We start from the raw sequence: 16,041 nt of genomic DNA, 5'->3' as shown, positions 1-16,041 counted from the left end.
TTTCCTCAGAGCTGGGGGGGGGGTGGCTGCGAGGACTGGGTGGGCAGCAGGGACTGGGGGTGCTGTCCTGCCCCCTCCCAGGCCCCAGGCTCCCCCCGGGGGGGTTCTCCAGGGTGGGTGCAGTGGGTGGGAGTCAGGTACCTATTGCCAATGGAATGAGGTCTGGCGCCGAGCGTGGTTGTCTGTAACGTCGGCGCGTCGCTCTGGCCATGCCAAGTGCGTAGCTGCTCACCCGGGGCCGGCTGCCCCATGGGTCCCCCCGAGAGCAGAGCCCCCAGCCCAGCATGGGGAGCTGGGGGGGCCACAGGTCTCCCGTCCATGCTCCAGCCAGGAGCGGAGAGGAGCTGCAGGGAGAAGGGGCAGGATGGAGCTCATCCCCACGGCTGTGGCGTCCCCCCACCAGCCAAAAACCAGGATGTGCTGGCCCTGTGTCTGCCTGGAGCTGGTGTGGTTGCCCAATGGCTTCCCACTTGCATGTGGGTAAGAGGACCTGCCCGTGCAGGACCTGATGTGTTGGGAACTGACCTTCTTGGAGAAGAGGTTCACCCTCTCTCCACCAGCAGGCTGTGACTCACCAGGGCAGGAACACCACCAGTGTCTTTCCCCCCGACCCCAGACATGGCCCTAGGGGCTGGGGACAAGCACTCACGTCACACGGTTGCTCCTTGGTCCTGCATCACCGCGCTGGGCTCCTGTGGGATGGAGGAGGGATGTGAATGTCAGCGGTCCTGCAGGAGCTGGAGGCTGGGGTGAGGGGCCAGGTCTCCGTTTGCCATAGTAGTGACCCATGGGCCAGCAGGCAGAACCCTGCTGAGGCTCCAGGAGGTGACTGCAGCCCAAGCCCCATCTCTCTGCCCTTCATGTGGAGTAGCAGGTGGTGGCCCCATCTGGGACATAAGGGATGAGGGAGAGTCTGAGTGGTGCCAGGGCTTGGTGACGAACATCCCAGTGAGGTCCCGTCACCATTGTCCTGGGACCCCATGTTGTGGAGCACACCAAAGCCTAGTGCAGGGTCTCAGGCAAGAGCTGGGCACCACAGAGGGGACAGTCGAAGAGAAAAACCACCGTGCCCCTGGGCTCGCCCTGTGGGTTACTGCTCCCCCAGTGATCAGAGGGACCACAGCCATCACCCAAGGCGTGGCGGGCCGTGGAAGGAAGGAGAACCTGTCACCACCTCTCCAGGTCTCTGGAGAAGGGCTACAGCTCATTGTCTCTATACTTTGTGGCCTCCATGAGCTTCCCTTCTCCATGAAGAGGCTCAAACCTTCCAGCCTGGCCACCAGAAAGCAAAGAGGGAAACAATAAACACAGCAGGTTCCTGCTTTTTCAGTAGCCTACATTCAGCTGGGCACCTTTGCCCAGGCTCTCCCATGCTGAACAAGTCTTCCCCCATCCCATGTCCCTGCCAAGGGCTGCTGCTATGTGCCATGGGTGGTCCATGGAGCTCCAGCAGAGCCAGCCCCAGGAAAGGTCCCTGGCTTTGAAGCATGCCAGGGTTTTTACACAGATGGTTTGCTTCCTTTTTACTTCTGAGGGCTTTGCCACGTGCACCCTGGTGCCGGTTTTGTGGGGTGAGCCCCATCCTGCAGGGGTGAGCCCTCTTGGGGCTGCTCGATGGAGGCAGCCCCGGTGGGGTGACATCACACCAGGTGCCTTCCCCAAGCCCTCTTGCATGAAAATCATCTTTCCCCAACTGCAGAACCATGGGTGAACATGCGAGTGAGTGACCATGTTGGGTGCCTACCACCAACAGCATCATTTGCTCAGTGGGGAGAGCACGGAGGCAGTGACACGGAGCAAATCCCCCAAATCGGGGGTCATCGATGGCCAAGCAAATGGTGTCCTCACCAGTGCTGCCCTGGAGGTCTCCGGCACCTCCAGCAAGGTAGTCGGGTGGAAAGGTTGGGAGCTACCAGAGTGCTGGGAGATACCAGAGTACCGGGAGCTCCAGCAAGGGTGGGCTGCCCTCCTCTCTGACCACAGCCAGCTCCTCTGGGGCAGGGAAGAACAACCAAGAAATGACCAGTTGGCTTCACCATGTCCTAGACTTCAAGGCAAGAAGGGCTCCTGGAGACATCTGCCCCAGCCTGTGCATTGCTGGCCATGTTGAGCCCCACCACTGCCATGAGGGCACAGTTTCGGAGAGACCAAACTATGGGCAGGAGCAGAGCTTGCACAGGTCAAGCAAAAGTGATCCCAATGGATGTCGCCAAAGAGCCCAAACACAAAGGAAAAGTCATCCGTTGCCCGAGGGGCAGCTGGCAACAGGTTCTGCAGCATCTCCCATGCAAGTCAAGCAGTGACCTGCCTTTTCCCCCACAGGGGGGGACTGTCACAGTGGCTCTACATGCCTCAGATGTTACAAAAGAGATGGGAAAATGCAATCCAAAAAGATGAGCAGAAGCCGGGTGGGCAGGACAGGGCAGGTCCCCACGCCACAGTCAACCTCATCTCACCTGTACCCACTGCGCAGCTCATGCCACCTTGCTTGGGCTGGTCTATTTTGTCAGCAGCAGGACTCGGGGTGCTCTGTCACAACCCTCCAAGCCCTCCAGCCCAGGAGACCACACTGGGGACAAGGAAGAGGAGGAACTTACCTGCTGGCCCTTGTCCTCCACCCTGGGCTGTCTTCTGCTGCTGTCGTCTTTCCCCAATTCATCAACCTGTTCGTGCAGACTCAGGCTCCCGTGAATATCCGACACTTCGTCTGCTGACCCCAGTCCGGTCTCCTCCAGGCAGATGCTGCCTCCTTCCTGCATCAGCTCTCCTGGGATGCTGGGACTTGACCCACCCAGCACCCGATGGCTCAGGAGCTTCCTCTGGCGGCTTGTGCTCCCGGGAGGACCAGTGCCAGCATCCTGCAGCGAGCCTGTCGCTCCGGACCCCTTGCCTGCCCGCCTGCTGTCACGAGTGCCAGAGCTGACCGGTGTGTTCAGGGCCAGGGTGGTGGAGTGGCTCTGCTCCCCACCTTTGCTGCTCTGGGCACCTTTCTGGATGGCTCCGTTCTGCAGGCCACCCGTGGGGACAGTCCCGTTGCGAGCCCGCTCCCGCTGGAGCCGGTCGTTGCTGTGCTCCAGCTCCTCCGTGCTCGGCTCCCAACTGCCGTCAGGCAGGGGACCATCCTGCTGCTCGTGGAAGGTGGGTTTCTTCCCAATGTGTGTGACACGAAACCTGGAATGGGGGGCAGGAAGCATCAAAATCCTTTCTCTCCCCTCCCCGGATGTATTTCCAGGTTGTCTGCGCCTCCAGCCTCAAATCTCCTCTTTGTCATTGATGATGATGATGACCAGGCTCAATGGGCTTTGAGTAATCTGGTCTAGCGGGAGGTGTCCCTGCCCAGGGCAGGGGGGCTGGAATGAGATGATCTTTAAGGTCCCTTCCAACCCAAACTGTTCTATGATTCTATGATTGGTGCTGATCTCCAACCTTTCAGACCCATTCAACCCCACTGACCCCATTCTCCCCTTCATTTTTGGCAAAGCAAATTGAAAGAGAAGGATGAAAAGGTCAATCCAGGTGTTGGCTGGTGCAGACCCCACCAGCCTGTGCTCCTTGCAGCAAGATGGGTTGCAGCTCTTGGAAATGCTCCGAGATGCAACCTGGATGAACAGGGGCTTGTACAGGGACTCAGGTGTTGATTCAGAAGGTGAAATGCAAACTGGCTGAGCCTGGTGAGGAAGGGATGGCTGCGCCGAGCTGCATGGACATTGTGCCCAGTGACTGATTGTCATCAGGGGAACAAGAACCAACGTTTTTGGCAGTGGGTGCACCCTAAGTGAGAGTAGGGACAGAGTTTTGGCAGTGCAAGCTGTATTTGGGACCAGGGACCCAAGGCAGGAGGAGCAGGTTGGTTAATATCTGCCAGAGCACACAATGCGCCTTACCCTGGAGTGATGGATGGTACCTAGATGGTTCACCAAGGTTCCCCCGTGTACCAGGTAACCGCTCAGAGCTCCAGGGTAAGCAGGAGAACAGCTGGAAACGTTGGTCTGACACCCACAAAAGGTGTATTTATAATCAGAGTGATGCAATATTGCACCTGGGAAGAAGAGAGAAGTTAGGGATCTACCATAACCTCGGGATTTGTGAGGGGTAATGCATAGGCAAAGCCTGAATTTGCAGGCAAGCTGGTTGTGACTAATGCTGTGATTCCTCTTCGTAAGCAATGCAAGCCACTGCTGGACCAGCAGATAGGAAATCTCTTCCATCGTGAGCTGGTGTCCACCAGCCAAAGAATGCTGATCCCACCACAGAGTCCATGACACCCAGCAACAGCTCTCCTTGCACTTGAGTCACACACGGAGAAGCTGCAGATGGCCCTGGCTCTGCAGAGGTTGAGCTACAAGTCAGCGTCAGGCCAGAAGAGAATTTCAGCAGCAAAGTTGAAGAGCTGCTGGGGTTGAAAGAAGAGCAAGACCCAAAGGTCAAGCACATGGCGGTATGGCCATTCTGAAGGAAGAAGCTGAGAAGAAAGGTTCGAGGGATAAGAACGGATGCCAGAGATGAAGGAGACCACCACCAGACTGAGGACCAGGTGGTAGTCTGGACAGTACAGACCCCTCAGCATTACAGTCAGAAATGCTGCTCATGATCAGAAGGGTCAAGAAGAGAAATGCTCCAACTCTGGAGGATGTACCCACAGGACTGCTCAGGTCAGGCCAAACAGCAGGTCTATGTCAAGGTCAAATGTGCCCTTTCAGGTCTATCCAGATATTTGGAGACAAGGCACCGGTGCTGTGATTCAGGAAGACCAAAGAACGTTCCAGTCCCAAAGAAGGATGGGGAGGAGGCACGAGTGGCAGGATCTTTTCTTAGTAATGCCATTGAGCAATGTCAAGCTGGAAGAGCTGGGAACGGATTCAACGGAGCAGGCAGGGTTCGGACTGGAGGGGGCACAAGAGGGAACATAACCAGCCTCTGGATGGTGAAGGGAAAGGCAGGAGAGCTTTGGCCGTCTGCCTGGTCAGCACCGCTGAGGCATTTGATTCAGTAGGATGTGGCACACTGCGGCTGATTGGGCCAAGGACAGAGGATCAGACGCAGATACTTTGGTGGATGAGCTCTGCCACTGATAACTGGTTTGGGGAAAGCCCTAAGATAGATGGTAAATCATTCAATAATATGAAAGTACAGATCGTATAACCCTGATTACCTCTGAATTGTAGAATGATTTAGGTAGGAAAAGTCCTTGGGAGGTCTCCAGTCCAACCTTATGCTGGAAGCTGGGCCACCTCCCACCCTTAATCAGGTTGCACAGGACCCCGTCCAGTCAGGTTTTGGAAGTCTCCAAGGATGGAGATGCCTCCACTCCTCTGTGTCCTGTCCAGGGGCTGCACCATTCTCAGGGTGATAGTTTTTCCTTAAGTATTATCTGGATTTCTCTTGTTGCAACTTGTGGCCACTGCCTCTTGTCCTTCCCTGAGCACCTCTGAGAAGAGTCTAGCTTCATCCTCATTTGAACTCCCCCCAAACCCTTTGAGTAGTTTTAGAGAACAATTAGATCCCCCCCCTTAGATTTCTCCAGGCTAAACAAACACCATTCCCTCTCAGCAGCTCCTCACATGCCACGTGTCCCAGCCCCTGATGATCTTGATGGGCCTCTGCTAATCTCACTCCTTTCCACTCCTTCAGCGATGGGTCTGGGCCTACCAACTGGGGACTAGACTCAGTCAATGAACTGTAGGTAATAGGGAAAGGGGATTGACTCTCAACCACTGTGTCCAAAATAAAAGCAATAGCCCCCCCAAAAAAAAGAGAACAAGACCTGAGGATTTGAAACAGAAGAGCTCAGTTAAAGGAGCTTTTCGATGTAGGATCAATCATGAATCAAGGTACTTCATGCAATGAGGATATTCACAGTAAAGAAGACACAGCAAGGGCGGTCCCAGAAAAGTCATCCAGGATCTGAAAGAGCAAAGAGGCCAGCTTGGAAATGAGAACCAGAAATTGGAGGTAATTTTGTATCTCATGGGCACATAGGCCCCTTAGCAGTTGGGCCTCACACCAAGGAGATTTGGGAAGTAGAAACTTTTAAAATATAACCTTGGAGAAATGTAATGATGGTCCAGTGGAGAAGGCTGCTGTGACATGGGATATTAAGTACCAAGAGAAGAAACCAAGATTTGAGGGAAAGTGCCTTTAGGAAAATAGACCACCTTCTCCAGCACCCAGAGGTGAGTGAGAGGAGACTGAGAAGAGCACGGACAAAGGACACAGAGGAGTGGATGGAGCTGCGTACCAGCCAGGGAATGAGACTGGGCACGAATATGCAGGGATCTGGCTTACCAAACACCACCCCTTAAACCAAGAAGAGCTGACAGCAATGGGCAGAGGGGAAGCCAGAAAGTGTCAGTCTCCAGGACATGTGATCTTAGCTGGACTTCAGCATGGGGGGGTCCAGCATGTCCCCTTTACCATCTCCCCATCAAGCCCTCAGTTCACCTCCCTGCTGAGATTCTTGGCTGTGATGGTGAAAAAACCCACCCCCCACCCCGATGCCTGCTCTGGCTCAACATCACCATGAAAGGACTATCTCTCTGGACCATAGCATGGAGCTTCATCAAGGTGTAGACCCTGAATGAAGACCTGCTGCAGGATCTGAGCACAGCAGAGCTTTGTGTCTTGCCAAGGTAGCCATCCAGGGAGCAGCAGTTGCTTAGAGAGTCATAGAATCATAGAATTGCTGAGGTTGGAAGGGACGTACCAGATCATCTAGTCCAACCATCAACCTAACACTGACAAAAAACATCATGAAACCGTATCACTAGGCACCCTGCCCCAGTCACCATTGGTGGTATGGAGCTGAGCCCTGAACGACCTTGCTAAATGTGCATGCATTTTCTACTGGGGAATGGGGCAACCTGGGCAAGCCTTCAGATTGCACTAAGGGTTACTGACTACACAGAGACCACAGGCAGCTCAGGAAGTCCCTTGAGGTGAGACCAGTTGGGGAACTGGAAGAGTATTTGTGGGAAGTATTGGGTACACTGCCCTATTCTTGTATTCCTCCCATGGCATCTAATTACAGTCATCATTGGAGGCAACAACCTGGAGGAGCAGACCACTCTTTTGTTCTGAAGGTGGTGGCTGGCAACTTGCTCCTGGGACCTGCTGTCATCTCCTCCCCTTCCTAATGAGATCCCTAAAACTGGGGTCAGTGCCCCTGTTGGGCAGCCAGAGCACTACTCGCACATAGCTGGGACAGCAGGCTTTGAAAGGACGTGGATCTGGGGCTCTGCCCAGCACTGAGTCAGCAGGACAGGACAGGCTTGAGTCACCTTCCCAGAGAAGGAGGAGGGAAGCCACTAGTACGTCACAGCCTGCCACATACCACAGGCATTTCCAGGTGCGGAAGGCACCTGGTTCCTTGGGAATTCCTGCTGCAGAGCTACTACTGCAGAGCTACTACATGTCTGGAAAAGCTTGTTTAAGTACCTGCCCACTGAGAAGACGGTGGTCTCTCCAGGATGCATCCTGCCTTTGCCATCCTTGGACCGTCCTTGCCGATGCAGTGGGTGCCTCTTCCTCCTGCTGCAGTGGATGCAGGGGGCCTGCGTAGAGCCCAGATGTACCGTGTGGTGATGTGGTGGGCCCCCGTCCTGGCTGTTACGGTGAGGACAAAGGCTGCAATAGGAGAAGGACATGACAGGTCATGTTATCTGGGGAAGACTTCCGAAACTTGGTGCAACCTCACTACAGCAAGCCCTGAGAAGCAGCAGCTCTGGAAGGGACCTCCTGGAGACAGGAATGGAGAAGGGCTATTCCCCTTGACAGTAGGGTGACAGTCATCACAACTCCTGGGAGAGCGGGACTTCTTGTTGGGAAGATGTTTTATATCAAGCTGGAAAGGGGTCTGCAGAGCAAGGTGATACCCAAAGGCTGCTTCTCCCTTACTCTGTGAGAGCCACTAGTTGGTATAGGCTTCTCTCACCTGGGCACTGCCACTGGGATGTCCCCTTCATTGTCCCCCAGCATCTCCTTGAGGGCCTCTGCATTTGCTGAAAAGAGAGGAAAAAGGGAATGAGTCAGCCAAAGTGTCCAGCAGGTCTTTGGGCCAGCCCTAGGAAATGCTCACCTTCATTTTGGATGATGCATCTCACAATCTTCTCCACAGTGTCCTCGTTCAGCTCCTCCTCTTCATCTGAAAGGAGAAAATGTGGCACTGAGGACTGGAATTCAGACACTTAGCTCGCCAGTCCCTCTCCAGGAGAAGCCATGTTGATGGAGAGGTCAGAGAAGCTTTCTGTCCCCCATCTCATGGGGAAGCCCCTGCGGAACACCAGATCCCTCGCCCTGGAAAAGAAATGTGTGCAGGGAGAGGGGGGTTGTGTTGCTCCTTCAGAACTGGGGAGCAACACATGAAACGAGTGCAAAGAAGGTTCGAAAAGGTTCAAAACAAGTTCAAACAAGTTCAAAACAAGTCTCATGGGGACAGTCCATCCCTGGAGCCCCCGGGTGCAGGATGCTTCGGGTGCTAAAAGTTCACAGAAAAGAAACCCGCTGGGGCCTGTTAAATACGTAGAAACCATCTCTGATTGAGAAAGCCCTGGAGCTACACACTGTTAGAAGCTTAAAAGAGTTTGCTGGGGAAACTTGGCTCGGTGTCTGCTCCGTTGTGGTATTCATCCCTAGCATTCACCAAAACCTGCCTCTGGCAACTGTTGGAGGTAGGAGCCTTGGCTGGCTGGACCTTCAGCCCAGGCTGCAGTGTTATATGGTCCTGTGAACAGGTCAGAGTTGTGGTCTGGTAGGTAGCTGCCTCGAAGAGCATGGTCAGGGGCTGCCACACTCCTGGAAGCCTACAGAGGTGTTTCCCTGGGCTGTGGCAACTCCAGCGGGCAAAGCCAATCCTGGAAGGTTCAGACATTGTCTTCATGTCACATGCAGCCAAGTTATTGAAGCCAGAGGAAGAATAACCAAGGACTCCTGGAAGCTCCTGCTGCATCTACGGGCAAGCTGAGGGAGCCATGTTTCCCTCCCATGCATGAACCTTCTGAGCGCTGACAGTGGCACAGCGGAGCCAGAGGAGTTACGTAGCACCATTTGGCTGCTTTCAGGCAAGGAAGCAGCCAGAGGAACATGCCTTCTCCATTTCAGCAGAGACTCATGGGAACTCTAAACGACCAAGCTTGGTTGGACTGAGCTCTGTCTTGCACCTGTGCTCGATTCTGCACTGACTTCCCAAGCCTACTACCCAAAAGCCTCTTACGATGACCTGAAGTGATGGAAAAACCCCTAAAGGTCCCCTCCCAGTGTAGGCCAGGGAACCCAAGGAAACACCCATGTTCCTCTGGCCTGCGTGAGCACAACAGGGACTAGAAGAGCATGTGACTGATGGCAAACACCATGCTGGCCCCATGCTGGACCTCCTAACACCAAAGGGGCAGAGGGACAGCTCGTGCCCTGGCTAGGGATGCTTTCCTTGTAGGGCATGTGGGTTATAATTCAAGTGCTGGGGATTCAGCAGGTCCTGGCTGTTCATCAGAATTATCTGTTGGTGATAATGCAGCTTTGGGAAAGGCCAGATGCTGGTTCCCACCTCCCCAGCACCACCAGCCTGCAGAGCCAGCAGATCAGAGGGCTCTGTGGGCCACAGGCTCCCAATCCCTGGGGAACACCATGATGCTCTTGCCATCCCATCCCTTTTTTCCAACCCAGGGGCACGTGATGGTTAACCCTCCCACCCCCAGCTCACATCCCAGAAGCATGTTTAAGGAGCATCAGTCCACACCAGCGAAAGGCAGCGCCCGAGCCCCTCCTGAAACCCCATTGTCCCAGCACTCACTGGCCTGGAGCTCTGCCAGCACATCTTTGTTATCTGGGTCAAGCTCGTCGCGGAAAGTCCGGCACCGGTAACCCTTCTTCTTCAGGACATGGCAGATAAGGAAACCCACCAGTCCCATGATGAAGAAGACGAGGACGAGGAGGAAGACCATATACAGGCTGTGCTGGGGGTCTGACTCCCCATCGTCGGTGCTGTTCTCGTCTGACATGCGGATCTAGGAGAAGGGGGAAGGCAGATGAGAGACCCCGCTGCTCACCCCCTGCCAGGGTCCCCGTGCCCATCCTTCTCCTCTTCCTCCCGTCCATCTTGGGCAAGAGCAGGCTCCTGGCTTGGGGGGAGCTGCCAAGGGTTCAACTCTCACCCTGCAAGGTCCAGCATGGCAGGGGACACTGTGGAAGAGAGTGCAGGCTGGAGGTGGTCCAAGGACACCGCTGTGCCCCACAGACACCCAGCAAGATGCATCCCAAGGGCAGCCGTGGCAGTGGCTGCATCCCCACAGGCCTGCCCAGCCCCGGGCTGCGGTGCTCCCCCATCCCTTGCAGGCAGCTTCCCAAGGTCCCCTGGCCTCCTCCGGGCTCTGCAGCGGGTGGCATCACCCCGCACGCCCTTGCAGGAGGATGAGCATCCTCGCTGCGCCAGCCGGCTCCCCCTGCATCCCTCCCTACTCACGGCCGAGGGCCTCCGCCAGCAACGGCAACGGCAGGGCAGGCAGGGAGCCGCAGCAACCGGGCTGGAGGAGGGCCGAGCCGGCGGGACGGCATCTCCCGCATTGTCCTCCCGCAGAACCGAGCTCGCTCCCTCCCTCCACCCCCGGCTTCCCCCGTGTTTTCCCCATCTCCCTTCCCGGGGTCTCAGGGCTCGGCCGCCCGCTTGCCGGCTCCGTTTTCCGGCGCAGGCAAGGTCTCCCCCTCCGGGGTCGTCCCCACCCGTCCCCGCTGCAGCGGTGGTGGTACCTGGGCCTGTGGTCCTCCGCAGCACTCTCCTGTTCACCTTCACCTGCCTCCTAGCAACCCCGCATCCCCGCGGCTGGGGACCACGGTGAGCATCCTCCGGCCCCCCGGCTCCCGGCTGCCTTCCTTCCTTCCTTCTTCCTTCCTTTTTTCCCCGGGAAGGAGCCAAACTGCTTCTGGCAGCCGCGGCAGCCTGCCGCTGTCTGCCGGTGAGAACACCCCCCTGTCCCGACCCCGGAAAAACCTCTCCGAAGCGGTTTCGGCAGATGAAGGTGGAGAGAGGAGCTCAGGGAGACGCCGGCGGCTGCAGCAGGGAACGAAGAGGAGTGCGGCTCAAGGAAGCCAGCGCTGGCAAGCGGCTGCCTGCCCCGGGGTGAATAACCTCACCCGCATGCCAGCCAACCCCAATTTCCCCTGGCACCCTCCTTTCCAAAGTTCTCGGCAATTCTTTAGACCAAGGAGCTGTGGCAACAGGAGGGCAGAGGGGTGGAAGTGGGGCTTAGCAAAAGCAGGATGGGTCCTACACAGGTGTGGGTGTGGGGAGAGGGGTCAGACACCCCCACTGTGATCACAGCAGTGAGGAGATGGTGGAAAAGAAGCCCTGGGAGACCCTGCAGCCCAACACCCTGCCCAGGCCAACTGCCTCTCCCTCCTTCTTAGAAAAGGGACAGCTAAGCCATTTGAAATATCCAGCCATGGGGGTCCCGTGACCTCCTCAACTCCACCACATTGTGCTCACTCTGGGAGGCTTCACCCAAATCTCCTTTGCTACTGCAAATTAGGCTTGCTCCTCTCAGTTCTTCACTCATGCACCGGCTCTCCACCTAGACCTTGAAAAGCACAGGCAACCCCTAAAACCCCTCCCACCCCAACTCTACCAAACTAAGTGTCTATCTATATAAATATTCATTTGTGGGAATTATCCTTCCACACTCTGTGTTGCTATGAGGCAACCTGCAACTCCTCCAGGCTTTCAACTGTGCTGTCCTTCTCTGCAAGCAACAAAGAGTCAACTTTCAGGAGCCCAGGAGCCTCCTCCATCACTGTGACTTCAGGAGGTCACCACATCATAGGTGCCACCCGTCCATCTGCTGTCCTAGCAGGGAGACAGGCCCTAAGATGGACAAACTATGGCCAGAAAAGACCATGGGCAGCAAGATTTACTGCTCCTGCCATGCAACATCATGCGAGTCTCTGCTGATCAAGACCTTAAAGGTGTTTTATTCCCTGCCCTTGTTTCTTCGAAGTGGGGGACCTTGCAGGTCTGGGTTTCTGCAGAGCCCTGGGATGATGCAGTCATGGTGAGCTTATTCCCATTTTCCTCGTGCCCATACACACTGTCCCACACAATAAATTGCTCTTTTTCCTCCCAGGCACTCCCACCCACCCGATGACGTTGCTGCACCCTACCCCGCCTTCCAGCCTTCAGCCGCGCTGGGCAAAATGAGCCCGGGCTGCTCAGCCCTTCCTGCTTTGAGAGAAGATTCCCATTTTCCTACAGCATCTGGTGTCAAAGCATTTCCACAACCCAGGGGAGAGGGAGGACAGTACAGCAGCTCGCCTGCGTGGGCTGAACCAGGATGAGGAGGGTGCACTGCTGCCTCCCACCTGGCTCCACAGCTGGATTATCCCAGCTGATGAGGTTTCTCTTCCCAATACTCCCCTAGGCATCGTGTGCCCCCAGTCTCCATCCTTCTTCTGTGCCCCCAGCCTCAGCATCCCTCCGGGCTGCTCCATCCTTGTCCCACTGTGGGACCCCGTTAACACTTCTATGGCTAGGCCATGAGCCATGTCCCACCCAGTGCTTCGCAGGTGACCCAAAAAAGAGGCCACAGCTCCTCTCTGCCCTGACACCAGCCAGCAACAACAGGAGTGAGTCCACGCAGTTGAGCTCTCCCTCCCGAACTGGCTGGCAGTGTCCATCCTGGCCAGTGGGTACGGTCCCCAGGTGGTGTTAATCCCCACAACATGTGGGGAGGTGTGAACACAGCTGTGGGCTGGACGCTGATGGCATCTCCAGAGGTTGGCCTCTGCATCCTCTGTCCCCTCTTGACCCCTGTCCCAGCTCCTGTCCCCCGTCCTGTGCGACCCCACCAGACAAGGTAGCACAAGCTGGGACACAAGGACAATCTGGCCAGAGCTCTGGTGCAGGCAGCTGCCTGCTTGCTGCCTGCCTGCTGCACACACCATCATCATCCCTCTGCCCTGGGGAAACCGAGCAGAGGATGGAGGCACAGGACTGTCCCCCATTGACCCGTACCGCGGCCGGCTCTGGCCCCAGCGTCTCGCCACGTTACCTCTTGCAGACTCTCTTCCCGTGCCTCCTCTGCAGCCATTAGGGCAGACGTCACCCCGCAAACAATGCGAACGCGCCCGCTCGGGGGATCGTCCCCCCCAGCCCCGATGGTTGTCCACGTAGCAACTAAACAGGACAGATTGCCCGACTCTGGCAATCCCCCGGGCAGGCTTGGCCCGAAATTTGCCATCATCCCTGCAAAAATGCTACATCCATCGTGTCAGATATCTCCCTAAATCCTAATTCCTCATTTAAGTTTCCCAAACATCCCCAGCCAGCTAATGGCCTTTAAACCACAGCGTGTTTTTGCTCCCTGAGCACAAAGAACATCTAAAAATATCCCTCTCCGATGCTTTCTTTGCACCGCTCCAAGACTCGTGAAGATGCCCAGAGCAGTGACTGGCTTCCAGAGAGCAAGCTCAGCCAGACAACCCTCCTCACAAGCAAACCCCACTCAAGGCAAGGACATTTTTGTCCCCTCCTTGCCCCTTCCCCCCGCCCCAGATGTCGGTGGCCCCAGCCAGACGCTATCTGGTGGCAGCACCTTGCGGAGCGGCGGCCAGGCCATCGTCACGCCGAGTGAGCAACCCACACCAAGACGTCAGCACGCCCCACACATTTGCTGCTACACCCTTGTGGTTCAGCACATAAAAGTCTATTTATTTAAGCCAGGAGGGCCCTGGGCTCAAGGCTTGTTCCACTGAGTGTCCCACCCACAGCCGTGCCCTGCGGGGTCACGGACAGAAGGTCCCGATGTCCCCCAGAGCATCCTTGCTCCATGCCCAGGAGATGGCATCCTAAAAGGAAACACCTCCAGAGGGCATGAGGAGAGACGCCGAGGGGGCAGCGTCCCCACAGTAAGTGGCAGACCCAGATGGAAAAATCAATTAATAATTCTACAATTTAATGGTGCCTTGACAAAAGTTCTCTCACCTGGTTGCTCCCTGGCAAGCACCCCAAAATCCCATCCCACCCCACAAAATCCCACCCCACCAGCTCCATCCCATGCTGCACGCCGAGGGGGTTCCCTCCCACACAAAATTACCTGGCATAAAAATCCCATCGCCGAGAAGTCGGGGAACATCCCCAGTGTTGGTCTGCCATGGTCTCCATCCTCAGCCAGCTCTTGGAGTGACACTGGGGGGTCCTTTCCCTTTGTCTGCTCCTCTCTGACACCCTGTTTCATTGCAGGTGAAGCTCAGCATCCTTCGCCCCCAACCTCCTGCCCCTGGGAAGCGGGCGAGCAGGGGACCTGCAGGACCAAGTCCTTGCCACCTGCTGATTTCTGAGGCTTTGGGCTGGACTACCTGCTCCTTCCATCCTTCTCTCCAGCTCACAGGGGACAGATTTTTGCTGCTGGCATCAGCCGCAGCATGGCCCCCTCCCTGTCCCTCGCTGGCTCCGGGTTTGTCCCCCGTTCCCCATGGCTGCTTTTTCATCCACAGCAATTTTCTGCCTGGCTTTTGTTCTCCGCCTAACTGGCAGTGCCTCCCTGTCCCCGCTCCCTGCCAACCCCAGAAGGACATTTTTGGAGGCTGCCAGAGGTCAGGAAGACCCACACCCCGCTGGGGTGGGACCTGGGAGGGAGTCCTTGGCCGGGTGACAGTCAGCAGTGGCAGTCCCTGTCCCTCACAGCTTTGGGGGGCTGCTCCCAGGAAGGGAGTCCCATCAAAGTGCCCCACAGGGACCCCGCTGCCCCATCTCCTGTGCCCTCGGGGGTGGGTTGTGGCACTGGGAAGGGGAGCCATGGCTGGCCCCTATGCCTGCCCCACGACGCTCACTGGACCCCTATCCCACCAGCACCCACAGCTGGGACGTGGAGCAGGGGGGGATGGAAAAGGGGGGGGCTGGGGACAGCTGGGGATTGTTGCGGACAAGTGGGGGCAACTGGTGAGCGACTGGGGGGCAACTGAGGGTGTGGGTGAGGGGATCTGGGGGTGATTGGGACAGCTGGGGACAATGGAGGGTGACTGGGAGGAAAGTAGTGGCAACTGGTGAGCAGCTGGGAGTGCCTAAGGGGCAGCTATAGGGTTCCAGGAGAGAATCCAGTGGGCAACCAGGAGCAGCTGGGAATAACTGGGATCAACTGGGAGTAACTGGGGACAACTGGGGGTGCCTGGGGGGCAGCAAGGGATGACTGGGGTGCAACTTGAGGTAGCTGGGGAGAAGTCGGGGGTAACTGGGGGCAGATACAGGATTCCACGAGGGGATTCAGTAGGCAACTGGGATCATCTGGAAGTAACGGGGAGCAATGAGGGATGCCTGGGGGGCAGCTGGGGGTAACTGTGGTGCAACTTGAGGTAGCTGGGGAGAAGCTGCGTGTGACTGAGGGACAACTGAGGGGTGTGGGTGAGAGCATCTGGGGGTCATCAGGACAGCTGGGGATAAAATGGAGGGTGACTGGGACGAAAGTGGGGGTAGCTGGTGAGCAGCTGGAAGTAACTGGGGACAGCCGAGGGTGCCTGGGGGGCAGCTGGGGATAGGTGGAGGGGTAGCAAGGAGTGACTGGGGTGTGACTCAAGGTAACTGGTGAGCAGCTGGGGGTGACTGGGGGGACACTGGAGGCGTGGGTGAGGAGATATGGGAGTGAGCAGGACAGCTGGGGATAATGGACAGTGACTGGGAGGAAAGTGGGGGTGACTGGTGAGCGGCTGGGGGTGCCTGGGAGGCAGCTGTAGGGTTTCAGGAGAGAATCCAGTGGCCAACTGGGATCAGCTGGGAGTAACTGGGATCAGCTAGGGGTGCCTGAGAGGCAGCAAGGGGTAACTGGGAGGCAGTTACAGGGTTTCAGGAGAGAATCCAGTGGGCAACTGCAATCAGCTGGGAGTAACTGGGATCAACTGGGGACAGCTGGGCATGCCTGGGGGGCAGCAAGGGGTAAGTGGGATGTGACTGGGGAGAAGCTGGAGGGTAACTGGGGACAGCTACAGGGTTCCAGGAGGGAATCCAGTGAGCAACTGGGATCAGCTGGGAGTAACTGGGACCAGCCGGGGGTGCCTGGGAGGCAGTAA

General features: G+C 56.7%; 1 protein-coding gene across 1 annotated transcript; it reads right to left on the bottom strand.

The window, feature by feature from the left end:
- Positions 1-650: 650 nt before the first annotated feature.
- RELL2 (RELT like 2) lies at positions 651-9,992 on the bottom strand. The gene is made up of 6 exons (XM_074156458.1): positions 9,785-9,992; positions 8,075-8,140; positions 7,931-7,997; positions 7,435-7,623; positions 2,598-3,171; positions 651-692 (listed from the first exon to the last, which is right to left on the bottom strand). Exons 1-6 carry the CDS (start codon positions 9,990-9,992, stop codon positions 651-653), a joined length of 1,146 nt encoding a protein of 381 aa, XP_074012559.1.
- Between the last annotated feature and the right edge of the window lie 6,049 nt (positions 9,993-16,041).

The sequence above is a fragment of the Numenius arquata genome, chromosome 11 (genome assembly GCF_964106895.1).
Source record: "Numenius arquata chromosome 11, bNumArq3.hap1.1, whole genome shotgun sequence".
In the NCBI taxonomy this organism is placed as follows: domain Eukaryota; kingdom Metazoa; phylum Chordata; class Aves; order Charadriiformes; family Scolopacidae; genus Numenius; species Numenius arquata.
The sequence above is the reverse complement of the archived record's forward strand: the minus strand, read 5'-3'. Positions and strand labels throughout refer to the sequence as shown.